This window comes from Chiloscyllium punctatum, chromosome 27 (assembly GCF_047496795.1).
Source record: "Chiloscyllium punctatum isolate Juve2018m chromosome 27, sChiPun1.3, whole genome shotgun sequence".
NCBI lineage: Eukaryota > Metazoa > Chordata > Chondrichthyes > Orectolobiformes > Hemiscylliidae > Chiloscyllium > Chiloscyllium punctatum.
The window spans coordinates 16,475,482-16,503,161 of record NC_092765.1 but is presented as its reverse complement, the minus strand read 5'-3'; the positions used below and the strand labels follow the sequence as shown (position 1 = coordinate 16,503,161).

Sequence of the window (27,680 nt, the reverse complement as noted above, 5' to 3'; positions counted from 1 at the left end):
GCAGAAGGTTTTAATTTATGAAACTTCCAAATCAGGAGAGTTTGTTTAGAAAGCTGTGGGTTTTTAGAACTGGGAAAGTTTAAGTTCTCAGATTTGAGAGAAGTTCATGTCACCAGCAATGTTCCATCTAAGCTGCACAATTACATAGCTGCTCTGAGAATCTATGCATGCCAATTAGCAGGCCAACACATTTACTTCCAGTTTATCAGTTGTTTCTGTGCAAGGAGTTTGGAACTCCACATAGAAGTTAGATATGTTAGAGGAAATGTAGATCAACAGGCTTGGTAAAGATTAGTCAAATTTTATTCACAATCCTTGCAATCCTGACTATAAGCAGTCAGTTAAGTAAAACCCTGAAGAGTTGAGGTGAGTCTGTATTTTTCTGGTATTGAATCTCTTTAATACATAATTGTTGAGAAATTGATTCAAACTTTGTTCTGCTGTATGTTTTAGATCTTGATGCTATTATAATCCCCTTCGGAGAGTATTTTGATTCTCAAGCCCCACCACTACAGGGGTCACCACAAAAGTTAATGGTTTCATCAAAGTACACAAAGTCCCCAGTTTACCTATCCAATGGAATTGGTTTAACAAAAAGCACTGACTAGGCTTCCATACTTACCAAGAACTCTGAATATTCCAAGTAGTAAGTTCTAGCCACAGATAAGTAAAACAATAAACTACCAACATATAACTCAACTAGTTGAAACTCTAACCCCTTTTAATCTCCTACGCACACAGACAGACAGGCACAGACAATTAGGAAAAACATATGTATTATGGAAAGAAAATGGGGCTAATACAGTGCAATAGCACAAGTCCATAAAGCTTGACGAGCTGTTCCTTTTGCTTCCCAAGATTTTCTGTTCTTTGATTTCCCCTTCTCCAGCTTATTTCACTTCTTCACAGAAGTCACAGGGCAGCTGCCACATTAATTACCAAGTCTCTTGGTCACTGGTCAAAGACAACAGCTTACATCAACTGGTGGGAGAAAAAAAATTGTCTTTCTTTAAACTTCAGGTACTTTTACTGCGGAGAAATAGAGACACAGCAGTCCAGAGGCTTCTCCCACACTGTAAACATCTGTCACTGTATCACAGTCAGAGGGTTGTCACCAGACTGATAACATTTGACATCACAAGCAGTCACATTTGTACAGACCATCAGCTACCTGTTACCAGCTGAATCACTTTCTGCACACACATACCACAATAATGTGACCACTTATCTCACCTCCTCCAATGCTAGCAAAATAATAGTGTCAATACAACTCACAATAAGTTCCAGCAATTTGTTTTCAAAAGTGTAACAATTCCTTCCCGAGTGCTTGATTTGAAAAATAGTCATTTTCCAAAAAGTAAAAAGATGCAGTCTTTCCATATTTCCATCCGTATAAAACATGAAACACTATTTCAAAACTGCACTTCATCACAAGAAATATGGCACACAAACAAAGAAAGATGAGACTTACATCCAATCATCCTTCTTTCCTTCCTTATTGAACCCAAGATAATCTTTCAGCATTTCTTAAATCTTTAACTTATTCCATCATTTTACTCCGAACAATGCATCTGTGATCACAGTATCCTTCCCAGCAATGAGAATAATCTTTACACTAAATAGTTGAAAAAACAGACTTAAACTTGCATTTGGATGTTAACATTTTCAATGAATGCCAATTGATTATCATCGGTATTATCATTGAGTCAAAGAGATGTACAGCACGGAAACAGACCCATCGGTCCAACCCGTCCATGCCAACCAGATATCCTAAATTAATCCAGTCCCATTTGCCAGCACTTTCCCATTTCCCTCTGAACCCTTCTTATTCATATACCCATCCAGATGCATTTTAAATATTGTAACTGTATCAGCCTCCATTAATCCCTCTGGCTGCTCATTAACACACGCACCACCCTTTCTGTGAAAACGTTGCCCCTTTGGTCCCTTTTAAATCTTTCCCCTATCACCCTAACCCTATGCCGTCAGGTTGTAGACTCCCCCAGGAAAAAAAGATCTTATATATTTACACTATCCATGCCCCTCATAACTGAGACCCATGCAGGTACCCATGGTCACCCTACTGACCTGAAAAAAAGTAAAAGAAGTTAAAGAAAAAGCTTTTCAAAGTGAGGATAAGCTCAGCCAGGCAGAGGAGAGTGATGGTGGAATGGGACAGTTCAAGCCTTCTTTTACAGGAAGAAGCGAGGAGCCCTGAGATGATTCTGATGGGAGATGGACGTGTAAAGATTTGCACACCCATGACGAAGTGGGAGTGACTGGAACCGGCAAACTGGAAATTCTAAAGCATCATAAAAATTGCGAATGTAAGTGGGAAGAGACTAGACAAAGGAGAAGGAATTGAGTTGAGGTAGGAAAAGATGAGTTCTGTGGGGAAGAAGCAGGCAAAAACAATGGATCTCACTGAATGCCCTGTTTACAGATTTTGGGAAAGAGGTAGAAGCAGGCTGTGCAGGTTTAGGGTTAAATTAGTTTGAAAGCAATGGTGGGGAGAGCAGGGTGGGAAGATCACCAGGTGAAATGAGATTAGTGGCTGTTGTGGACATAATGGCCTGGTGTTCCATGGTGAGAAATGTGGGATCAGCCGTGATTCTATTGAATGGCACAGCTGGCTTGAGGGACCAAACGGCCTACTCCAGTTCATATTTCTTCTGGTCTTATGGTCATTTCCTGTTTTTATTTCAAGATTTCCAGTAACAGCAGTATTTTGCTGTAATATTGCTGAATTGCCTATTCCAATTCCTATGCATCCAATCCACACATAGATGGATTTATTTCCAAAACGGTTGGACATTTACCAGTTGGCCCCGGATGGTACAGGATGGAAATCAATTAGCAATGGCTGCCACTGACAAACTTAATTAAATGTCTATTTTTAAACCTGAGGATTTCTTTCAATTAGAAACCAGAATTCTGACACAGTAAAAGTGCCTCTGATAAAATGTCCAGTCTTCCAAACCAATTTTATTCAAGATAAAACAAAATTAGTACAAGACAATATTGAGTTGTGGATAGGCAGCGAATGGCAAGTGATAGGGCTGGGCGCCAAGTGGCTGAGGTGAGGTGCAGTCAGACCCCGATTTCTTCACCGCGAATATAGCATTTCAAACAGTAGCTCCTTCATGTTTGCTGGCCCGATCATCGGCCTGAAGAAGAGCTCGACGATGAGCCCGGTGCTGACAGTTTTCAGGGCGGACACGGCGAGTAAAATACAGGCGAAGCGGCTACTGTCCTTGGCCGGCACCAGGATCTCATACAGGGCACGCTGCGCTTCCCGCTGAAGGCTCTCAATGTAGGGAGCAGCTCGGAGTCCAGGTAGATCTGCAAAAGACAGGAGCACGAATGAGATCAGAGCAAACTCCCTCGGAAAGAGGCGCACGGCAGAGCGAAAGGAATTAGAAGCACAGCATGTCCATTAGCCGCTGGAATCAAATGTTTGGTGTTTCAGGTGGGATCCTGACTCAAACATACTAGCTGCGGATTTATTTTGCATTTCCAACTTGTTGGAAGTCTCGCTGTCTGATCAGATCCATAACCAAGCTCCCACCGCACTCTGAGCAGGACAGTCCGACTCGGAAACAAAGATTTAGAGGTACAGGTTCATAGCTCCTCGAAAGGGACTTTTGGTTTGCTTGTTTTCACCGTTCAGGGCATAGGGTATAGGAGTTGAGACGACTTGTTGGAGCTGTACAAGACGTTGGTGAGGCACTTTTGGGATACTGCCTGCAATTCTGGTTCCCCTACTATCGAAAGGATATTATTAAGCTAGAAGGATTGCAGAAAAGATTTACTAGGAAGCGACCTGGACTGGAAGGTTTGAGTTAAAAGGAGAGGCTGAGACTTTTCTCGTGGAGTGTGGGAGACTGAGGGGTCACTTTGTAGAAGTTCATAAAATTATGAGAAGCATAAATAAGGTAGATAGCCGACAGCTTTTCCCCATGGTAATGGAGTCTAAAATTAGAGGGCAGAGGTTTAAGGTTAGAGGGGAGAGATACAGAAAGGTCCAGAGGGGCAATTGTTTCACACAGTTAGTGTTGGAGGCAAGTACAATTTCGTCATTTAAGAAACATTTAGGCAGGTACATGGATGGGATAGAAATGGAGAAATATGGACCATCACAGGCAAATGGGACTAGATTAATTGTGAAAACTGGGGCAGCATTGACAAGTTGGGCCGAAAGGCCTGTTTCCTTGCTGTAAATCTCTGTGACTCTGAGTGCTGGAAATCTTCTTAAAGGCATCGGAGAAAAGTATGTTGTGGGGAGAGGGGGAGCCTATGGACGATTCTGAAGTGAGGAAAAAATCTCACCAGTTATTTATCCAGGCAGTACAGAGATCCCCTGATTCCTGACCTTTGTCTGGTACTAACCCCTTACTACAATGTGGTAGAATTATTGCTGGACTCAAGGGGGTGGCAGCAAATTTGTGACTTTTTTTATAAACCACCTCACCTTTACAATTTCCTAGGTTCGTTGCACATTGGAATAAAAACAGAGGCTGTTATAATTACCAGGGTTGAACAGGATAGCTCCTTTCAGGTATGCATACTCCTTGGGACTTAGATCCAGGCCCTGGAATTTGTTCAGACACATTTTTATTCTGTGTACACCAGCCAGTGTTGGCTGCCAACTCCCTTCTTCCTCTGTCCTGAGCAGGCATGGTCCATTCAGCAAGATTCTCTTCAGCATGCTGTGACTTGGGGTCTCTGTCACCTCGAAGCTCACTCTATCTTGAGCCAATCCTAACAGAAATAATGGGGGCCAGCAGCTCTCCAGCAATAGCAGCTGGTCTGATCTGGGAAGATGATGGAATGAAGGGAGGTTCCTCATAAAACTGATTGTCTTTGCCAACACATCGGATACCGCCTGACAGGTAACAAGGGGAGTCTTCAAGCTAACAGTCCGTCTGACTTCACAGGAGCAGTTGTGATGTGAGAACTTGTAGTCTCCACGTTGGCTCAGGATGGTGTATAAGATTGCATTCTGTCGCTTCCCAGAATCATGTTGGCACTTATCAGACAGAACATTTACACAAGCCATAACCACCTCACTAGCAAACCACGATTGCTTGGAATTTAGCTCTCTGACTGTAATGGTGTTAACAAATTAAAGGTAGTTTGAAGTATTAACTAACTGGAAACCAAACTCTCTAAATTCTCTAACGTTTCAAACAACCAGTTTTGGAACTTTGCTGAACAAGAGTTGGCTGAGAAGGATCAGGTACACTTGTCTACAGCTCCCAATGCAGCACAAGCTTTCACAGGCAGCGACTGAGCTGCTTATACCTGAGACTATTTATATTGTTTCATTCAGAGACTAGAAGTGACCTTGGCCAGAAAGAACAAGCAGCTTTCATTGAAAAAAATATAAGCTGACAGTAACTAATTGGCCAAGGGACATATCTCTGTGGTGCAGGCCAGCAGCAGATAAGATTTTTTTCAATGAAACAGCAGGTTAGACAGATGGAAGTGGCTTATCTTGATTACCTGATGTCATGTACACAGACTTTAAACCCATGTTGTACCGATACATCAAGGACTGCAAGAGGCCATTAACAGAACACCAATCAGATACACTCAGTTACAGAAAGGGATATCAGGCTAATTAGATAAGGAATATTTGTTGAATGTAGCCTTGAAACAAATAAGCTCATAAACAATTCTATCTGATATCAGATCACTATTATTAATAAAGCAACCGCAGCCTCACCAAGTGTTCCAAACGATAATGTTTCAATCAAACTCATAAGTAACAATGAGTAAATGCACAGCCAGAGAAAGTTCACAGTCTGGAACGTTCCTGGTTCAAGTCCACTCTGTGTTGTTTGCTAATCTTCAATCCAGCAGCAACAGAACTGCTATGATTAACTTCACAGTTGTTGCACTAGAGAGAAGGCAAACTGGATTTTCAGTTCTAATCATTTTCAAAACAGGTTCATAGTTTTTAAAAATTAGGCTAGGGTATCAAGGCATAAGAAGAAAAGGTGAGAAAATTGAGTTGAGAAACAGAGCAATTGAGGCCTGTGACCAGTGGAGTACCATAAGGATCAGAGCTGGGTCCTCTCCTTTTTGTCATTTACATAAATAATTTGGATGCGAGCATAAGAGGTACAGTTAGTAGGTTTGCAGATGACACCAAAATTGGAGGTGTAGTGGACAGCGAAGAGGGTTACCTCAGATTACAACAGGATCTTGACCAGATTGGCCAATGGGCTGAGAAGTGGCAGATAGTGTTTAATTCAGATAAATGCGAGGTGCTGCATTTTGGGAAAGCAAATCTTAGCAGGACTTATACACTTAATGGTAAGGCCCTAGGGAGTGTTGCTGAACAAAGAGACCTTGGAGTGCAGGTTCATAGCTCCTTGAAAGTGGAGTCGCAGGTAGATAGGATAGTGAAGAAGGCGTTTGGTATGCTTTCCTTTATTGGTCAGAGTATTGAGTACAGGTGTTGGGAGGTCATGTTGCAGCTGTACAGGATATTGGTTAGGCCACTGTTGGAATATTGCACGCAATTCTGGTCTCCTTCCTATCGGAAAGATGTTGTGAACCTTGAAAGGGTTCAGAAAAGATTTATTAGGACATTGCCAGGGTTGGAGGATTTGAGCTATAGGGAGAGGCTGAACAGGCTGGGGCTGTTTTCCCTGGAGCGTTGGAGGCTGAGGGGTGACCTTATAGAGGTTTACAAAATTATGAGGGGCATGGATAGGGTAAATATGCACAGTCTTTTCCCTGTGGTCAGGGAGTCCAGAATTAGAGGGCATAGGTTTAGGATGAGAGGGGAAAGATGTAAAAGAGACCTACGGGGCAACATTTTCACACAGACGTTGGTATGTGTATGGAATGAGCTGCCAGAGGAAGTGGTGGAGGCTGGTACAATTGCAACATTTAAGAGGATTTGGATGGGTATATGAATAGAAAGGGTTTGGAGGGATATGGGCCGGGTGCTGGCAGGTGGGACTAGATTGGGTTGGGATATCTGGTTGGCATGGACGGGTTGGACCGAAGGGTCTGTTTCCATGCTGTACATCTCTATGACTAATTATGATTTAACAGAATAACAAACAGAATTGAGGAATTGAATAGCATCCTTCTGTTCCTATGTTTTCAATCTCTATTGTAAAATGCCTATTGATAAATATTTTATCAGAAATAATTAATTGACCTCAAATATATGGAGAAATTTATCTTATCCCAATGAACACCTAGCTTGTAAAATGCAACAGTGTAGGTGAAGCAAACTATGTAAGACAATTGTTGACCACAGAGTACCTAATTGTCCTGTATACAGAACTCTGGAAGACATCAAAATAAAAGTAATTTATCAGTAATTGTACTCACAATCTCAGGATGTACCAAAGCACTTCACCACTGTAATGTAAGAAACAAAGCAGCCGAGTGCCAATGTAATAAAGACTAGATAATTTGTTTTGAGGTTAAAACCCATGTGGTTCACTAATACACTTTAGAAAAGAAACCCACCACCTTTATTCAGTGACCGACAGGTAGTTCCAGATCCACATTAATATGATTGACTCTTAACTACTTCCAAAGATGTGTTTTTTTAATTCATTCATGGGACGTCAGCTTCTCTGTCTAAGCCAGCATTTATTGCCCATCCCTAATTGCCTAGAGAGCAGTTAAAAGTCTACCAAATAGCTGTGGGTTTGGAATTACATGTCTGGAAGACCAGGTAAGGATAACTGATTTCCTTCCTTAAAGGACATCAGTGAATCAGATTTTTTTTCCTACAATCAGCAATGGTTCATGGTCATCAGTACGCCCTTATTTCCATATTCTTTATTGAATTCAAATTCCACCATCTGCCGTGGCAGGATTTGAACCCAGGGTCCCCAGAACATTAGTTGAGTTTATGGATTAATAATCTAGCATTACTACTCCAAAGGTGAAGTATGAACAACAAAACTCTTCCGTCCGCCGTGACATCGAACAATTCTTCCGTCGCCTCCGAGCTTACTTTCACAATCAGGACTCCCGCCCACCTTCTGAGGACTCCTTACCCCACCTCCAACACACTGCATCCACCTGGATACCCCGCGCTGGCCTATTACCTTCCCTCTAGCGAAGTTTGCCGATGACACAAAGATAGGTGGACAGGCAGGTAGTACTGAGGAAGTAGGGAGGTTGCAGAGGGATCTAGACAGTTTGGGAGAGTGGTCCAGGAAATGGTTGATGGAATTCAACGTGAACAAATGCGAGGTCGTGCACTTTGGCAAAAAGAATAAAAGCACAGACTACTTTCTAAACGGTGAGAAAATTCGTAAAGCCAAAGTACAAAGGGATCTGGGAGTGCTAGTCGAGGATTCTCTAAAGGTCAACATGCAGGTTGAGTCTGTGATTAAGAAAGCGAATGCGATGTTGTCACTTATCTCAAGAGGGTTGGAATATAAAAACACCGTTGTGCTACTGAGACTTTATAAAGCTCTGGTTAGGCCCCATTTGGAGTACTGTGTCCAGTTTTGGTCCCCACACCTCAGGAAGGACATACTGGCACTGGAACGTGTCCAGCGGAGATTCACATGGATGATCCCTGGAATGGTAGGCCTAACATATGAGGAACGGCTGAGGATCTTGGGATTGTATTCATTGGAATTTAGAAGATTAAGGGGAGACTTAATAGAGACGTACAAGATAATACATGGCTTGAAAAGGGTGGACGCTAGGAAATTGTTTCCGTTAGGTGAGGAGACTAGGACCCGTGGGCACAGCCTTAGAATTAGAGGGGGTAAATTCAGAACAGAAATGCGGAGACATTTCTTCAGCCAGAGAGTGGTGGGCCTGTGGAATTCATTGCCGCAGAGTGCAATGGAGGCTGGGACGCTAAATGTCTTCAAGGCAGAGATTGATAGATTCTTGTTGTCTCGGGGAATTATGGGCTACGGGGAGAATGCGGGTAAGTGGAGTTGAAGTGCCCAGCAGCCATGATCGAACGGCGGAGTGGACTCGATGGGCCGACTGGCCTTACTTCCACTCCTATGTCTTATTACCTGCCCTCGACTCTTCATTTCCAACTGCGGCCGGGACATTAACCGCCTCAACCTGTCGACCCCACTCCCCCACTCCAACCTCTCACCCTCACAGCGCGCAGCCCTCCAATCCCTCTGCTCTAATCTCAACCTCACCATTAAGCCAGCGGATAAAGGGGGCGCAGTGGTAGTCTGGCGCACTGACCTCTACACCGCTGAAGCCAAACGTCAACTCGAGGATACCTCTTCCTACTGCCCCCTTGACCATGACCCCACCCCCCATCACCAAACCATCATTTCCCAGACCATACAGAACCTCATCACCTCAGGAGATCTCCCACCCACAGCTTCCAACCTCATGGTCCGGGAACCTCGCACTGCCCGGTTCTACCTCCTTCCCAAGATCCACAAGCCTGACCACCCTGGCCGACCCATTGTCTCAGCATGCTCCTGCCCCACTGAACTCATCTCTACCTACCTTGACACTGTCCTGTCCCCCCTAGTTCAGAAACTCCCCACATATGTTCGAGACACCACCCACGCCCTCCACCTCCTCCAAGACATCCGTTTCCCTGGCCCTCAACGCCTTATCTTCACCATGGATATCCAATCCCTCTACACCTCCATCCGCCATGACCAGGGCCTCCAAGCCCTCCGTTTTTTCCTCTCCAGACGTTCCTAACAGTACCCTTCCACTGACACTCTCATTCATTTGGCCGAACTGGTCCTCACCCTTAACAATTTCTCTTTTGAATCCTCCCACTTCCTCCAGACCAAAGGGGTAGCCATGGGCACACGTATAGGCCCCAGCTATGCCTGTCTCTTTGCTGGCTATGTAGAACAGTTGATCTTCCGTAATTATACCGGCACCACTCCCCACCTCTTCCTCCGCTACATTAATGACTGCATTGGCGCCACCTCGTGCTCCCGCGAGGAGGTTGAGCAATTCATCAACTTCACCAACACATTCCACCCTGACCTTAAAGTTACCTGGACCATCTCTGACACCTCGCTCCCCTTCCTGGACCTCTCCATCTCCATTAATGATGACCGACTTGACACTGACATTTTTTACAAACCCACCGACTCCCACAGCTACCTGGATTACACTTCTTCCCACCCTATCTCTTGCAAAAATGCCATCCCGTATTCCCAATTTCTCCGTCTCCGCCGTATCTGCTCCCAGAAGGACCAGTTCCACCATAGAACACACCAGATGGCCTCCTTCTTTAGAGACCGCAATTTCCCCACGTGGTTAAAGATCCCCTCCAACGCATCTCGTCCACATCCCGCACCTCTGCCCTCAAACCCCACCCCTCCAACCGTAACAAGGACAGAACGCCCCTGGTGCTCACCTTCCACCCTACAAACCTTCGCATAAACCAAATCATCCGCCGACATTTCTGCCACCTCCAAAAAGACCCCACCACCAGGGATATATTTCCCTCCCCACCCCTTTCCGCCTTCCGCAAAGACCGTTCCCTCCGCGACTACCTGGTCAGGTCCACACCCCCCTACGACCCACCCTCCCATTCTGGCACTTTCCCCTGCCACCGCAGGAACTGTGCCCACACCTCCTCCCTCACCTCTATCCAAGGCCCTAAAGGAGCCTTCCACATCCATCAATGTTTTACCTGCACATCCACTAATATCATTTATTGTATCCGTTGCTCCCGATGTGGTCTCCTCTACTTTGGGGAGACTGGGCACCTCCTGGCAGAGCGCTTTAGGGAACATCTCCGAGACACCCGCACCAATCAACCAAACCGCCCCGTGGCCCAACATTTCAACTCCCCCTCCCACTCTGCCGAGGACATGGAGGTCCTGGGCCTCCTTCACCGCCGCTCCCTCACCACCAGACGCCTGGAGGAAGAACGCCTCATCATCCGCCTCGGAACACTTCAACCCCAGGGCATCAATGTGGACTTCAACAGCTTCCTCATTTCCCCTTCCCCCACCTCATCCTAGTTTCAAACTTCCAGCTAAGCACTGTCTCCTTGATTTGTCTGGACTTGTCCGACCTGCCTATCTCCTTTTCCACCTATCCACTCCACCCTCTCCTCCTTGACCTATCACCTTCATCTCCTCCCCCACTCACCCTTTGTACTCTATGCTACTCTCTTCCCACCCCCACCCTCCTCTAGCTTATCTCTCCACGCTTCAGGCTCGCTGCCTTTATTCCTGATGAAGAGCTTTTGCCCGAAACATCGATTTCACTGCTCGTTGGATGCTGCCTGAACTGCTGTGCTCTTCCAGCACCACTAATCCAGCATCTGCAGTCATTGTTTTTACCTCATTGATATGAACAACAAATGCCAACATTGCTGATGATGTCTATACCCTACACACAAAAATAAATCTCTGGATAAATGAATTTCGGCAGAATTGCCAAGGAGGTCTGGATATAAGTTTGCTTGTTGAGCTGGAAGGTTCTTTTTTCAGACATTTCGTTACCATACAAGATAACATCATCAGTGAGCCTCAAGTAAAGCAGTGGTGGTATGACCTGCTTTTAATTTATGTGTTTAGGTTTCCCTGAGTTGGTGATGTCATTTCCTTTTTTTTCAGGGGGTGTTAAATGGGATTCCCAGAAGCATGGCATTCAAACCCGAACTCTATCAACAAACATATTGACTTGGATCCCATTTACTACCAACCCTGAGAAAAAGAACAGGAAATGACATCCTACAGGAAATGGCATACAAACCCAAAGAAAGCTAATCACATAAATAAAAAGCAGGGCATACCTACCATTAGTGCTTTACCGGAAGCTCACTAATGACGTTAGCTGGTATGGCAATGAAATGTCTGAAAATGAACCTTCTAGCTCAGCGAGCAAAATTACTTCCAAAACCTCAACCTGAACCACAAATCTTCTCAAAACTTGCTCCCAAGAAGTTATTTGTGATTACATTTATATCCCCTAATTCTAGCCTCATCTGCAAGTGGGGTATTCTACCCTTTCATACTCTTAAAAGTCAGACTTCAAAGATCCCCAATCTTACAAATGATATTTACTTACTGCAGAAATACTTACTGTAGAATTCCCAGCCTCTGACCTGCTCTGGTTTCTGACTAATGTCTTCCACAATGCCTCTATATCCTCTTACCAGTTACTCCCCATTAAAGACAATATATGGGGAGGTACGGTTCAAAAGGGGGTGCAGGAGCAGACTGGTCCGAGTCTATATGTTAACAAAGCACACAGTGATCTTGATATTATTAATAAGTACGTAGAATACAAGTGCAGGGAGATGATATTGAAATTAGACAAGGCATTTGTTAGACCTCAGCTGGAATATTGTGTACAATTGTGGATACCATATTATAGGAAAGATGTGTAGGCATGGGAGACAGTGCAGAAGCAGTTTACAGGAATGGTTCCAGGAATGAGAAACCTCTGTTATGAGGATAGTTTTAAGAAGTTGAGATTGTTCTCCTTGGAAGAAGGCTAAGAGGTAATTTGATAGAGGTTTTCAAAATCATGAACTGGTTGAATGTAGTAGATAGGGAGAAGTTGTTCCTTCTTGTAAAAGGAAGAAAGAATAAGAAGTCATAAATTTAAAGTGATGTTCTAAAAGAAGCAAGGGTGATGTGCAAAAAAAACTTAGCAAGCAGTTAAGATATGGGATGTGGAAACAGTAATGACTGCAGATACTGGAAGCCAGAATCAATAGATGTGAAGTTGGAAAAGCACAGCAAGTCAGACAGCATCCAAGGAGCAGGAAAGTCAACGTTTCAGTCTGAAACTTCATCAGGCCCAGATATATATGGGGTGGGGTGCAGTTGTTGGGGCCGGGGAAGGGTAGGTAGGGGTATTATTTTCATTGGTAGTGAGAGGGGTGGAGTGTGGGTAGGTGAGTAGGAAGATGGGCAGGTTAAGGAGGCAAGGAGATAGGCAGTGGAGGGATTTTGAAGCTGGTGAAGTTGATATTGAGGTCATTGGGCAGTAAGCTCCCTCAGGTGTTGTTCCTCCAGTTTACAGTTGACCTTACTTGACAGTAGATCCTTGGCCTCCTCCACAGTCAGAGTGAGGCCAAACAAACTGGAGGAACAACACTAATATTTTGCCCGGGGAGCTTGCAGCCAATGGCCTCAATTGATTTCACCAGCTCTCGAGATCCTCCATGTCCAGCAGCCCCTTCCTCCTCACCTCCCGACCTGACCTAATCTGCCCATTGTCCTATGCACTTATCCACTACAGCCTTCCCACTGGAATCACATAAATCCCCTAAATCCCCTACCTGAATCCACCTATCACCATACAGCCCAGCACCTCCCATCTCCCCCACCCACTCCTGATGAAGGGTTTCAGACAAAACCAAAACTTTCCCAGACATGGGATGTACTGTCAAGAAATGTGGTGATTATTTAGGTAGAAATGGTATGCAGTGACCATTGGAGTGGAAAAGGTAGGAGACAGGCACGAAGAGACAAAATTGATGCAGGTACAATGGGCTCCTTCCGTGGTGTTACAATTCTGTGAAGAGATTTTCCCGTGGTCTGGGACTTTTGAAACAATCCCAACCTAATTTCGAGCCACACAATCGGGCACGGTACTTTTATGTATGGACCACCTAGTTCATTCAGAGTTAGTGAGATTTCCTCCGCACCACAAAAGGGCCCGTGCAACTGAGGCTTTTGTTGAGGCCCTGGTTGCTAGGGCCCGATTCCCGAATGTTCCAGTTACCTTGGTGACCGTACAGACTGCGTCACACCCACGTTCATTCTATTGGTTTAACGGCATACGTAATGGATCGGCGCGTCTGATGATTGGTTGAAAGACCTGTCCATCAACCCTCGACCCCGGGCGGCACGACTTCCGGGTGAGTGGCCTGGGGCCTGTAGCGCGTGGTTGAGCGACAGCTTGAGGGGAGCCGCACTGAGTCGGAGAAACGATGGGGGACTCATCCGGCGAGGATCGCTTCGATGGCATTCTGCTGGCGATGGCCCAGCAACATGAAGGGGGTGTTCACCAGGTATGGAGGAGGTACTACCCTTACCCCAGTGTGGGCAGATTTCCTCCCCTTCCTGTGGATGTATCCCACCTGCCGTCCCGCTTAATGGGGGTTGGATCCTTTATCCCTTCCCCCACATTCCACCTGGGGTGTATATTCCTCTTTCCGCACTCTCCACGTTCTGCCAAATCTGGGGAGTAGATTTACTTTCTTACCGTCTCTTCCCCCCCCCCCCCCCCGAAGAACAACCGTCACTGCGTGAGGTGGAGCGGTGTGAATCCAATTTCACTTGTAACAGCTAACTCTTACATTCTGTTTTTTTTGAGGGGGGAGGGTGGATCTGTTAAATAAAGCATGTACGTTTTTCTGGTGGTGGATCCTCTAATTTCCTCTACCCTTGTTCTGACGGGGGTGGGGGCGGGGGGGGAGATTTCAGTAGCACGGTACCTGGGAACATCTGTCCAGTGGTTAAAAAAAAAGGCAGAAAATTAAGACCATTGGCATCTCAATAACTTTGCAGTGTACTTAATGTTTTAATGTAGGAAATGCACTCGCCAAACTTCATACATTAACTTCCAACAAACAATAATAATTGTCTACTGTACGTTATTCCGAGGGATAAAAATTGTCAAGAACCACATCGTGAATGGTGAAATGTCCAGTTCACCATCATCATTGGGGGGAATGAGAGAGTTTGGTGTATGCCTGTATACTGTGTTCTTCACCGACTGGGACATTGTGATCCATGCTTGATTATAGCTGCACTCAAACATGAAACAACTTAAAGTTGGTTTATTTCCATGCTGAATTGATTGTTGTTTTTAAACTTATTCACTCATGGGATAATGGTGATGCTGGCTGGGCCAGCATTTATTACTCAATTTTAGTTGCCTTTGAAGGTGTGTTGAACTGGTGTGGGGATACCCACAATGTCATTAGAGAAGGAATTCCAGGATTTTAACACTGCAACTGTGAAGGAATAGGAATATATTTCCTGTAAGGATGGTGAGTAGATGGAGGGAAACATGCAGGTGGTGGTGTTCATTTGTATCTGCTGTCCCTATCCTTTTAGAAAGTAGCAATTATAGGTTTGGAAGATTGTGTCTGAGGAGGGTTAGTGCATTTTTGCATTGCTTCTTGTAGATGGTACACGCTGCTGCTTCTATGTGTCACTGGTAGAGGGAGGGAATATTTGTGGATGTGGTGCCAAACAAGCTGGTTGTTTTGTCCAATATGGTGTCATGTGTCTTGTTTGTTGTCAGAAGTGCGTTCATCTGGACGAGTGAAGACTATTCCATTGTACTCTTGTGGTGAGATATTGGGGAGTAAGGATGTGAATTAGTCATTATCTGATTCCTAACCTCTGATCTGCTTTTGTAGCCACAGTATTTATATGGCTAATTCAGTTCATTTTCTGCTCAATGGTAACCCACATGATAATGGGGGTTTTGGTGATGGTTATGCCTTTGAATGTCGGGTGTTGGTTTTATTCTCTTATTGTAGATGGTAATTCCTTGCATTTGTGTGCTGAGACTCCTGCCACTTGTCAGCCCAAACCTGGATGTTGTTCAGGTCTTACTGCCTTTGGAGATGGAGTACTTCAGATTCTGAAGAGTTGTGCATGGTACTCAACATTCTACAATCACCAGTGAACATCCCTATTTCTGACCATTTGTTGGAGGGAAGATTATTGATGATACAACTTTAGATGGTTGGGCCAAGGACATTCCCTGAGGAGCTCCTACAGAGATGTCCTGGAGCTGAATTGAATAACTTCCAACCACTGTATGCATCAGTCTTAGTTCCAGGAGAGTTTCCCCCAATTCCCATTGACATCAATACTACTAGGGCTCCTTGATACCAAACTTGGTCAAATGTGACCTTCGGGTCAGGGGCAGTCACTTTCCCTTCATGTGGAATTCTGCTTTTTTGTTAAATGTTTTCAGTCAAGGCTGTAATGAGATCAGGAATTGAATGGCCCTGGCGGAACCCAAATTAAGCATCAGTAAGTAGGTTATTGCTATGCAAGTGCTGTTTGATAGCACTGTTGATTACCCTTTCTGTCACTTTATTGATGATTAATAGTAGCACAGTAATTAGCTAGGCTGAAGTTTTCCAATTTTTTTGTGTATCCGACATACCTGGGCAATTTTTCATTGTCGGGTGAATGCCAATTTTGTAGCTTTACATATTACTATGTGTGTCTGGAGTCAATGTTGAGGACTCCAAGGGCAACATCCTTCTGAATATATATTGTACATACTTTGCCACTACCTCTGCTAGGTCTGTCCTGCTAGTGAGATACAGACGGTGATGGTGTTGTCTGGAACATTTGTTTATCAGGTGTGACTCCACAACTATGACTGTCAGGCTCTAGTTTGATGAATCTGTAAGACTGCACTCCCTTACCATTATTAAGAGATATTTGTCATGTTGGGACATCTGTTTGCTGTTGTCACTTCTAGTGCCTTAGTTGATGGCAAGTTTCCACTTTCATTTTTTTTTTCCTTTTTGTAAGTTGATAAAGCTGTTGTGAGGCCATTTCTGAGAGAAGTTAAGAATCTCACACATTGCTGTGAGTCTAGAGTCATGTGTAAACTAGACCAGGTATGGTTAGCAGTTTCAGAAATTGCTGGAAAAGCTCAACAGGTCTGGTAGCATCTGTGAAGAGAATTCAGAGTTAACGTTTCAAGTCTGGTGATAGGATCACCAGACTCGAAACTTTAACTCTGATTTCTCTGCACAGATGCTACCAGACCTGCTGAGCTTTTCCAGCAATCACTGTTTTTTTTTCTTTCAGTTTTTATTAAGGTTGGCAGTTTGCTCCCTAAAGGATATTAATGAACCAAATGGACTTTTAAAAAAAAATGACACTGGTTTTATGGTCATCATGAGGCTTTGAGTTCAAATTTCTTTCTATTGGATTCCAAATCTATCATCTGTCATGCTGGGATTCAAACTCAAGTGCTCAGAATGTTACCTGGGACTCTGGGTTAGTAGTCTAGCAACAATAGCACTCGACCATTACCTCCCCAATTTCTAATTTGCTTTCATCCATTATGACTTTTTATAGGAGAATGTACTATCCGGTAACCTGTGAAGCTTAGTGGGTCTAATTAACAGCCTTAACATTTTTCTTTCACAAGCTTGTGGATACATTCTTCAGTTTTCTGAGGCGGAAAACCGACTTCTTTACTGGTGGAGAGCAGGGAGCAGCTAACAAAGTGAGTACAAGGGGTTTTATTATAGCTCCATTTATCTTGGGTTGACGGGGTGCTCCTCATCTTCATTTCTCAATTCAGCTTCCCATTAACAATGCCTAGGTCTCCTTAGTATATTAATAGTGTAATCCCATTTAACTGATTGATTGATTGATTTATTCTGATCACGTATTTTCCACAGTTGGTCACAGACACCTTCAAACGCCACCATAAGTTAGCCATACAGGCTCAGATGGAAAAGGAGGTGAAAAAGGAAGCAGAGAGAAAAGAAAAATTGGAACGGGCAAAGCTTATAGAGGAAAAAGAGAAATCTGAACCAGAATTGAAGCAGCCAAAGATCAAGGAGCTGACTGATGAGGAGGCGGAGAAATTGCAGAAGGAGATTGACCAAGTGAGTGCAGCATCTAATGGCCAATTGAAATATTAGAATTGGATTATGGAATTAGGAGACAGGAATAGGGATAATCGCATGCAGTCATATTGTCAATATATGGGTAATGGGATTGCACCGAGATCTTGATGTTTCAATATATATGAATAACTTTTGAAGCAATAGAAAGCTGTAAACCTAAATTGGCTGATGGCGCCAAGTGAGTTGGCACTGCTAATAATATAGATGAGAGCAAAAAGGTGCAAAGAATCAATAGTAGATTTAGTGATTGGGCAAAACTCTGACAGATGGATTTTAGTGTGATGTCATAGAGTCATACAGCTTGGAAACAGATTCTTCAGTCCAACCGGTCCATGCCAAACATAATCTCAAACTAACCTAGTCCAACTTACCTGCTCCTGGCCCATATCCCTCCAACTGGTAAACTGATTCTCAGTTGCAACTTCAAGGGCCATAAGTGAATTTTCTGAAGCTCAGGAATACCTAGGCTGATCTGAAGCAAAAGCTCTCTTTCTATATGAGCATCTTAGCTTTTTTAGCTGACATTGGGACCATGACATGCAGATTGCTACTGCGTGACCCTAAATGCAGCAACTGGCTAACTTTTAAAATCTGACAGTTAACTGAAATGGTGACCTGAAACTCAGTACCTTTCTTTCATTCCTCACTAAATAATGAATGAAATGATGTTGGATTTTACAACTCCACCACACCCCCCTGAAATTAACGATGGGTTCAGATCCACGTTTTTGTCTTTGCATGTCTGAATCAGCTGTTTATATTGGTTATTATTACATGTGAGGCATTGCCGTGAGGACAGCCCAGTAAATCCTGACAGATGCCTGTGAAATTTACAGTATTAGGGAACCCAGCAGCTGTGTCTGGGGCCCACAGCCAGGAGCTATTCCAATGCTTCTGCACATAGTGAGTCTGAGGTATGCCTTGATGCGAATACTAATTTTGCATTTTTTATTTAGAAAAAGGAGCATAAGAAACTGGAAACTGAAGGAGATGCAATCACAATCAATGGGGACAAGAATTCAGAAAAACCCGAAACAAAACAGGTATTGTGCAGTTGACTCCGTGTGGAGAATGGGGGAGGAAATTTGTTTGATGGGTTTTGGCAAGTGAGGCAGTGTTGTATTTGAAGTTCTTCGCTAATGTCTCTATCTCCTGAGATCTTTTCTCCCTGTTGTGCCGCCTTGTCTGTTAAACTCTTGCCAATCTTCAGTGCTTCACCCATCTGGTTTTAATTGTGATTTTCAGGTAGCAACTAGAAAGTACATCAGTCTTTACAGCATAAGTTACTGAATAGGTTGTATGATTCAATTCAAGGGTCAATATTTGCAGTACTTTCTGGATTAGGTTGAGCAGGGATGATGGAAATGACATTGAAAGGACATGGGGGTAGTGCCGGGATGTGTAAATGCGGTTCTGACTATTTGCCTGCGAGGGCCTGTTTCCATATATTTTTTATTTTCCACCTACTCCTATTTATAACTTTCTAAAATGTTTTGTAAAATTAAACTCTCTCACAGCATCGTTCACACAATACTGACTGAGACCACTTATAAACTGTCCATCAAACTTCGCCACCCTATGCCTTGAACTTAATTTTATCTTTAAATTTAAAGAAAAAATGTTTCTCATTCCTTCATTTTATCTGGTTAAAGCTTGCAATTTCAATGGTGTGGATTCTTGACAAGCAGATCTGTTATGAAGTCCCTGCACATGACTGCAGTGGTCACTCTGACTGTAATGGTCACTCGTGACCATACATGATAAAAGTTGTCATTGTTCTGTCTGTCTAACAACCATGCACACAGTTGTAAAATATCTCTCCTATATTGTGAGAAGCATAGTTTATGCTGCTGCATAGATATGTCCAGTATTCTGATACTCTTATGTGACCCTTCTTGTTCCTGTAGGCAGAATCCGATTCTGAAGGTGAAGAGGATGAGAAGGATAAAGGGAAGCTGAAGCCCAATGCTGGAAATGGTGCTGATCTGCCAAACTATCGGTGGACCCAGACCCTGTCTGAGGTGGATGTAAGTGTCACTTCTGGAACACATTTCATCACAGTGCTCACAGGGCCAGGCTGAGGCAAGAAATTATGCGACAAATATAGTGACAGCAGAGGGGATCTTTATGCTAAAATGCAAATTGGGGATCTTCATGGTGAGAATATGAAGATTAATTTTAGTGGTGCATTTGGCACATGATTATAAACAGGGGAAAAAGTACATACTTGGAGGAAATCTCTAGAATACATTTTATATTTAGCATGCTACTTGTATATTGAATGTCTAATATGATTAAATTTTGGCACTTGAAAATTAGCATGACCACTGATGCCAGCAAAAACAATCAAAGCTGTAATAAAATAATAAAGCAAAATTCATTATGCAATTATCAACGTTCATTGGGGATCAACATATAATAAAGGGCAGTTAGAGGTGGGAAATAAATGGTGGTCAAGCTAATGACACTTGCGTCCCATGAACAAATTTTTAAAAGGTTGTATAAATAGGACAATCTCAACTTATAAAATACTTTTTTTTAGAAAAATGTACTCATTTAGGTTTCAGCTAAACTCTACATTCCCTGGCATCAGAAGACTCTGAAGCCCCTCTTTCCCGCCACCCCACACAAGTCTAACCAGCCGTTTTTTCTTCCAGCACATACATGCATACACACGTCCAACTTTCTAACCCTCGTTCCTATACCCCCACACATAAACTAGCACTTCTTCCTACCCTTCTCCCACTCCGTCCTCTCTCAACCCCTCCACTACAACCCACTCAATCCTTTTTTTCTCTCTTTTGTTAAAGTGCCAGTGACTTTGAAGCAGAGCTATTATCCTTGGATAAGTACTTGTAGATGGGAGCAGAAATACAGTACAATTTGAGGTAGCTGTTCACCTTAGCTAGACAATGGCCTCCCAGATTTTCCTGCTTTCAGCCAGTGATTCAGGTACACACGCCAGCCTCCAATCTGGTGGATACCTTGGGACCTGTTCAAAAACTCATCAGTAATTGATTTTCTAATGTTCAAAGGAGATTTGGGCTCACCATCTGTTCCTTGCTATTTGCCAACATAAATCAATTGGGTCCAGAGCTGTCCTGCCAGAGCATCCAGATTGGAAGTCTCTGTTCCAAAGCTGTTTTTGTAGCCTTGGAGAAAGGGCATTTTGTAATGCCAAAGTTATGGCCTTTGCAGCCCCATAGAGGGTCATGAGTCATAGTTTGGGAACCCTACATTAAAAAATTGTGCTATAATAAATACTGCTATTACCATGGAAGATATTAAGTAGGAATGGAAGGATTTCAAGTGGAATGTAGATCTTGGTAACGCTGAGTTAGATGGTTGGATTGAATGAATAATTCTCGCCATGGCTAAATAACCATTTTTATTGTTCTTTGGTTGTTTCTTGCTCGCAGCTCCTGGTTCCCTTCCAAGTCAATTTCAGATTGAAGAGTCGGGATCTCATTGTAGAGATCCAAAGACGTCACTTGAAAGTGGGTCTGAAAGGCCATCCTCCTGTGATAGATGGTGAGATGTTCAATGACGTGAAGGTAGAGGAAAGCTCATGGCTGCTGGAGGATGGAAAAAGCATTAGTGTACATCTGGAGAAGGTGAGCTGGTATTGACATGGTAGGTAAAATGAAACCCACTTTGGAGATTCACATGTCCTGGTTCTTAATTTATTCCATTGCTCAGGACTTGGGCAAAGTGGTCCGATCGTAGAGAGGAGAGTATACAAGAATAGAGTTGTATAGGATCTCCAGTCTGGGTGAAGTTTACGTAGGGCTGGGGCATGAGTTAAACTGGGATTCTTTTTCTATGCAGATGGTTATCCTGGATTTCCCAGTCTGTGGGTGAGGAGTGGACTGGGCTGAGGATGAGAGTCAATAAAATGTCGCTGGAAAGGTCAGACAGCATTGGAGGAATAGGAAAGTCGACGTTTTGGGTCAGGACCCTTCATCGAGCTCCTCCACTGTCTTATCTGCTGTGCCTTTCCAGTTCCATATTTTATAGACTCTCTCACTATCAGCATCTGCAGTTTTTACAATCTCCAGAGCTGTGGGTGAGGGTTGGCTTGGAATTCCTAGTTTGAAGGTGACAGTTAACTGTCTACCTATGGATTACAATGTTATGAGGTTTAATGCCCACAGGATTTGTAGAGAACTCCAGTTGTATTCAAGCTGTTTCTTTGTGAACTGTGTCAGGATATTAGGATTTTTGTTTCTAATTTCAGATCAATAAAATGGAATGGTGGAACAAAGTAGTAACAACAGATCCTGAGCTAAATACCAAAAAAATTAACCCTGAGAATTCAAAGGTGAGTATTTTTAATTTCCTCGCTCCAGTTCTGTCATATGATGACAGACATGTCTGTTGGGCAGATGCATTGACTTTAAAGGGTTTTGTCAGTATTCAGGCTTTCAGCAACATAAAAGTTGCAAGTCCCTAGACTTTGCATTTTGACTTTGTGATCTTTTTCTCTTAGTTGCACTGAATCAATGTGAATAGCTAAATGCACCATTTGGGATGAATTTCTTGCTGGATTTTAGAGACTTGGAGACATTAGTCACTGTTTCCTCTTGCCCATGAAGTTCAGATATACAAAATGAGACCTCTATTATCAAAACCTTTAACTCAATCAGTCATATTGTAATTCAAATTGTAGCCTGACAACTACAAGCATGATCAATCCTATTTACAACAACTTGCCATTCCTAAAACTCTTCAGAGGCACCACCTTTGTCCAATTTCATTCTGACCTGTCCATTGCAGGTGGTGTACCTTTGCCTCTTCATATTCATCTTAGACTATTATCATTGGTTTGATCACTATCCCTCATAGGCACTTAGCTTCCCGGGTCACTGTTATCAACGTCCAAGACTACCTGACCCTATGGATTTTGACAGTCTGTGTACTTTTGGAATGTCTGCCAGTCATTCTGCACTAAGGTCCCTCACCTGCCAAGCTTTCTTGAATTCACAGTCAGCTGGGTTTCTCACACAATACCAGTTCTACCCATGTGTTTAGTTCCTTCCAGATGCCCTCCATCTTCTTAAGTTCTATTCCTCTTTCATATCTTCCAATACACTGTCAACCCACCATTAATAGTATGCCATCAGGGATTAGTTAGCTCAGATAGCTGGACAGCTGGTGTGTAAAGCAGAGCGATGCCAACAGCATAGGTTGAAGTTTTGTATCGGCTGAGGACACAATAAAGGTTCCAGTTGTCTCTCTCTCTTGAGAGCAGCCCGATGATATTCTGGGACAGTGGTGACTTTGCCTTTACCTTTAGTAGTGTGCTGTCAACCACCTGGAATTCTCTCTTTGAAAAATAACCCTAGTCCTTGACACCAGCATACAGTAACCAAAGTCCTAGATCATATTGTGGTCACCTCTGCACTCTATTTACATACAACCCTCCTTGCCAACACCTCTATTTCTGATCATACTATCCAGTAAATATCCAGTAAATCCTATTTTCTCTTTACCTCTACCTCTATTCTTCGTTGATCTGCTGTTACTTCTTGTCCTCCAAAAATTGAAGTTTAAAATTTTTGCCCTTATTCTTAAAATCTTTCAGTGTCCTTTATTCAACCTTGTATCTGGAATCTGTCCAGCTTTGTGTCTCCTCCTAAAGCACTCTGATCCTCTAACTGGCCTATAGAACATTTCATCTCCTTCTTTATTCTACTATACAGAACTTGAAACCAGATTGCTTCCTTTCTGGAAATCCATATTTTGCACCTTTGAAACAATCAATGTTGCAATTCAGGTTACAGCAAGTGGGGTACTTTAGAATCTTGTTTGATTTACATACTGTAATATTTTAAACAGCTGTTTAGCATTCTTTGCTGATTTGCAATCAGATAATTTGATTTATTTCCACAGCCTGAGAACCCTTGATCTTCCAATTTATATTTTTTGAAACCCAATTATTGTAAACCTATCTAGTTCTATCTGAGTGCAACTCGATGTTGCTGAATCCGACTTGTAAAAGCAGCTTCTGTTTGTACCCATAGTTATCAGACTTGGACGGTGAAACACGGAGCATGGTAGAAAAGATGATGTATGATCAACGACAGAAAGCCATGGGACTTCCAACTTCAGAGGAACAGAAGAAACAAGACATACTGAAAAAGTAAGCCCTCCATTCCAGCATTGATGATCAGTCATATTTGTATTAGCTGACCTAACCATCTGTAACACATTATATCTAGGTCTTTTACTGCTTTTCCTAGCAATTGCCAGATTGTAACTGAGGGAGATATGAAATGTGTTTTGCTGTCACTATATTCATTGTTGTCCTTGTGCAGGGTTGTTCTGATAATCTCTTAGTATTTTGGGGTAGGGCAACTACTTTGGTAGAAGTGGAGAGATTATGGGAGAACAGTGACTGGACTCTTCAAGTTGAAGTAAACAAACAGGATGAGTTATGTTTGTTGGGTAGGGGCTTTACTGGGTTGGGAGAAGAGTATCCAAAGAGTAGGGGTTTAAGAATGAGAGCTCATGCCATGTGTGTGTCTGTCAATGTCCTGTGCTGTTTGCAAGATTAGTACAAATAGTTAAAACAGTTTCCTGAGCATGGTGAACGTTGTCATTTGTGTTTACAATAGTGAATTATCTTGACAAATTATGGAGCACTATAACTGGAGCTTAGGAGGGAAGTGTAGCCCTGACAGCAAGACCATTCGAGGAAATGAAGGTGTTGACTTGAGTATATGTGCATTGATTAGATTACAGTGTGGAAACAGGCCCTTCGGCCCAACAAGTCCACACCGCCCCGCCGAAGCACGACCCACCCATACCCCTACATTTACCCCTAACTTAACACTACGGGCAATTTAGCATGGCCAATTCACCTGACCTGCACATCTTTGGACTGTGGAAGGAAACCCATGCAGATTGTTGTCATAGCGTCATCTACGTATATCATTAATGTGTTGTAAGTTGGTATTGTGTATGGGATGTGATCGGGTACGGAAGTTGAGTGGACTGCGTTAGTGTGAAACTTGAGCACTAGTGTTAGTTTGAGAGAGACGAGCTGAATAAAACTTCATATTCGTATTGAAGTCTTATGTGAGAACACCTGGATTGTGAAGTAGCATATTTTGACTTATCTCCTCCCTGAAAAATCTTTTGTTTCTTCAGACAGGAGGCCTGTGACCAGTGGAGTGCCACAAGGGTTGGTGCTGGGTCCACTACTTTTTTGTCATTTATATGAATGATTTGGATGCAAGCATAAGAGATATAGTTAGTAAGTTTGCAGATGATACCAAAATTGGAGATGTAGTGGACAGCAAAGAAGGTTACCTCAAATTATAACAGGATCTTGATCAGACGGGCCAATGAGCTGAGGAGTGGCAGATGGCGTTTAGATAAATGCGAGGTGCTGCATTTTGGGAAAGCAAATCTTAGCAGGACTTATACATTTAATGGTATGGTCCTAGGAAGTGTTCCTGAACAAAGAGACTTTGGAGTGCAGGTTCATAGTTCCTAACATAAATAAATTTAGACACCAATCAACAGAAGATTGAAATCAATGCCATGAAGTATGTTGGGTGTTTTTATAAAACAATGGCAATATTTAAATGCAAATTGTTTTTATTGATGAGTTTTCATTGGATTAAATGGTCTTGTTGGTTGTGGTTCTCTGTTACCGTTGTTATGGACATGGCTCTCACTGGGGACATGACTGTCTGTGTGTTACACTCTCTTTCGCTTTTTTTTTCCTCTTCTGTCCCCACTCCAAAAAAAAATCCAAAGGTGCTACAAACTTAAAATATCCCCCATACTACAGCTTACCAGTAATCAGCAGTCAAAACAGCACACTCCTTTAATGAGGAAAGACACCTTGCTTGGCACTGACCGTAGGTCCTTCACCCTACCTTGAATTAGAATGCCTGTCCTCCCACCTAACTAAATCTGATATTAGTTTGGACTGGAGTTGAATGGATGGGATTATGCAGCTGCACCTTTTTTATTGGAATTGAGAATTCACTGATGATGGCTCCTGTGAATGTGACTTTTTCCCCCGTCAAGTCGATACTCAAGTTGCATCATGTTACTTTTCAGGTTATTTTGCCTCCTTGGGTGGCAAGATTAGTGAATTAAAAATTAGTGCATTATTGAGCTATGACCTTTTTGGTCTGATAGTTGGAGGTAAGGGAAATTGTTTTAACAGTGCAATGAATCCACCAATTCACTACTGAATCCTGTCTCTGGTCTTGGTAGTCCTAACTCTGAAAAATGTCACACAAGGATAGAAATCATGATATCGAACGTGTTAGAATCTGCATTTCCGTAGAAGGGAAATTAGGATTGAATATAGTTAATATCAAAACAAGTTCATGCTGAAAATACTCATCATGTCAGGCAGTAGCTGTTGAGCAAGAGATAAAATATTCATGTTTCAGGTTTGGATTGTCCATTGGAGCATAAAGCAAAGAAACAACTACATTTAACTACAGATAAGACACAAAAACATCCATGTTCTTAGAATGACATCAAGGAAAATTCCACCAAACTGGATCAGGACAAATTTGTAAATAAAGAACTTAATTCCTGCTTCATGTCCCCAAGGCAGGCATTGTCATCGTAGCTACACCAGGCCTGAGAATTGCTTACAACAGATGATGAGTAACTTTGCAAAGTGCAGGCCCAAGGCTGTCTGTGTCTGTGTTTTTTTAATCATCTGTTCACAGATGTTATTATGTACCTGGACGAAGTGGGACTGGAACCCAGATGTTCTGGCCCAAAGGTAGGATGATTAGCACCATACCATCAGAGCTCCTCCATTCCATTTGGATTTCATGAACCGATAAACTCCAGATACCTTGCCATCGTTGCAGCATACACTGCCTCATGACAGTTGCAGACAATCTATATTTTGAGCTCTGCTTTGCAAAGTTACTTGGTTTCAATATGGGGTGAGCTAGAAATCACGTATGATGGCATTAAGTGAGTGCTGAATCTGATAGTTCTTTACTTAAAATGTATTGTTGGTTCTTTGTAACATGTAAACTAGATCTAATCTTCCTGTGCCACACTCCTCAGGTTCATGGAGCAGCACCCAGAGATGGACTTCTCAAAGGCCAAATTCAGTTAAAAATGCATCTTCCCTGGAGCTGGAGGGGATACCCAGACTGTTGGAAGATTTTTTGCAGGAAAGACTCCCTTTGGGCATCACCTAGAGCTGTGAAACCTGGTTTCTGAGCTTGTAAATCATTCAGGTTATTCATTGTGTGGAGAGCAAGTGTGAACCTGGCAGCTGCAGTGCAGTCACCATGCTGGCATCCATTAACAATGTCATTTTCTGGCTGATCTCACATAACTATCCAAGCACCTTCTGGTGGTGCCAATTTGTAGGCTTGTTGTAAACTTGATTACTTTTTAAAAATTACCTTTTTAAGTGTTCCTCCTGATTGCTACATGGCAACTGGGGGAGATGTGAAACATGTGTTGCTATCACCTCACTCATTTTTGTCTCTCATGTTGTTCTGATAATCGTTTCCTTTTCAGTGAGTTTAAGCAACATCCTGCTAAACACTCTGTAGAGAGATGTGACCCAGTACTTGCTCAATGGATTTGTTATTTCCCCCTATTCTCCACTAAGATCAATTAGGCATTCAGTGCATCAGTAGCTCATTTTGACCAGCATGTTTTGCAAATGAAAATATTAAAGCTTTCCCTTTCAATGAAACTTTGTGTGCACTATGCAAAACCACCTGCCAATATTTGATGCAGGATGAGATTGCAATCAGATGTTTCTTGCTGGTTACTTAACAAATGCCTTGGCCCAGTCATGTCTATATTGCCACAGATGGGCTACTTTGTGTTAAGTTTTGAAGTCATCCGGTTGATTGAACTGCCATGCTGTGCCAGGTGAAGGCCAAATATTGTAAATATCAGGGTCATTGCTCTCCATTTCCTCGTCTGTGTTTCCAGGTCAGTAACAGGGTGGCTGGATAAATTGAGTGCAGTGCTGGCCCTCATGGGGTATGTTCTTTGTTTATTTTTAATTTGTTTGCATTGATGCACTTGGACATGATGCTGGAATTCATTTCTCAATAAAGTCAAGCCACCA

At 42.9% G+C, this 27,680-nt stretch overlaps 2 protein-coding genes across 3 annotated transcripts; one reads left to right on the top strand and one right to left on the bottom strand.

Moving 5' to 3' along the window:
* Positions 1-1,426: 1,426 nt before the first annotated feature.
* Positions 1,427-13,822, bottom strand: LOC140453471 (nuclear receptor subfamily 0 group B member 2-like). 2 transcript variants are annotated; one of them, XM_072548176.1, is made up of 2 exons: positions 4,531-5,287; positions 1,427-3,342 (listed from the first exon to the last, which is right to left on the bottom strand). In XM_072548176.1, the coding sequence occupies exons 1-2, from the start codon at positions 5,057-5,059 to the stop codon at positions 3,107-3,109; spliced, it is 765 nt and encodes a 254-aa protein (XP_072404277.1). In that variant the 5' UTR covers positions 5,060-5,287; the 3' UTR covers positions 1,427-3,106. The 2 variants fall into 2 exon arrangements, 1 of the variants encoding a protein (XP_072404277.1); XR_011952395.1 differs by lacking the exon at positions 4,531-5,287 and adding an exon at positions 13,693-13,822 and having other exon boundaries at positions 3,221-3,342.
* On the top strand, positions 13,823-27,680 carry nudc (nudC nuclear distribution protein). The gene is made up of 9 exons (XM_072548175.1): positions 13,823-13,981; positions 17,107-17,184; positions 17,363-17,572; positions 18,550-18,636; positions 19,501-19,620; positions 21,013-21,207; positions 21,831-21,914; positions 23,617-23,735; positions 26,651-27,680. Exons 1-9 carry the CDS (start codon positions 13,901-13,903, stop codon positions 26,700-26,702), a joined length of 1,026 nt encoding a protein of 341 aa, XP_072404276.1. The 5' UTR covers positions 13,823-13,900; the 3' UTR covers positions 26,703-27,680.

Excerpts from the sequence above, each read along its gene's own strand:
- LOC140453471 (XM_072548176.1), bottom strand. The coding sequence starts at position 5,059 with ATGGCTTGTGTAAATGTTCTGTCTGATAAGTGCCAACATGATTCTGGG. Across the intron at positions 3,343-4,530 it reads AGCTATCCTGTTCAACCCTG|ATCTACCTGGACTCCGAGCT; the intron begins GTAATTATAACA and ends TGTCTTTTGCAG.
- nudc (XM_072548175.1), top strand. The coding sequence starts at position 13,901 with ATGGGGGACTCATCCGGCGAGGATCGCTTCGATGGCATTCTGCTGGCG. Across the intron at positions 18,637-19,500 it reads AAAAACCCGAAACAAAACAG|GCAGAATCCGATTCTGAAGG; the intron begins GTATTGTGCAGT and ends TTGTTCCTGTAG. Across the intron at positions 19,621-21,012 it reads AGACCCTGTCTGAGGTGGAT|CTCCTGGTTCCCTTCCAAGT; the intron begins GTAAGTGTCACT and ends TCTTGCTCGCAG.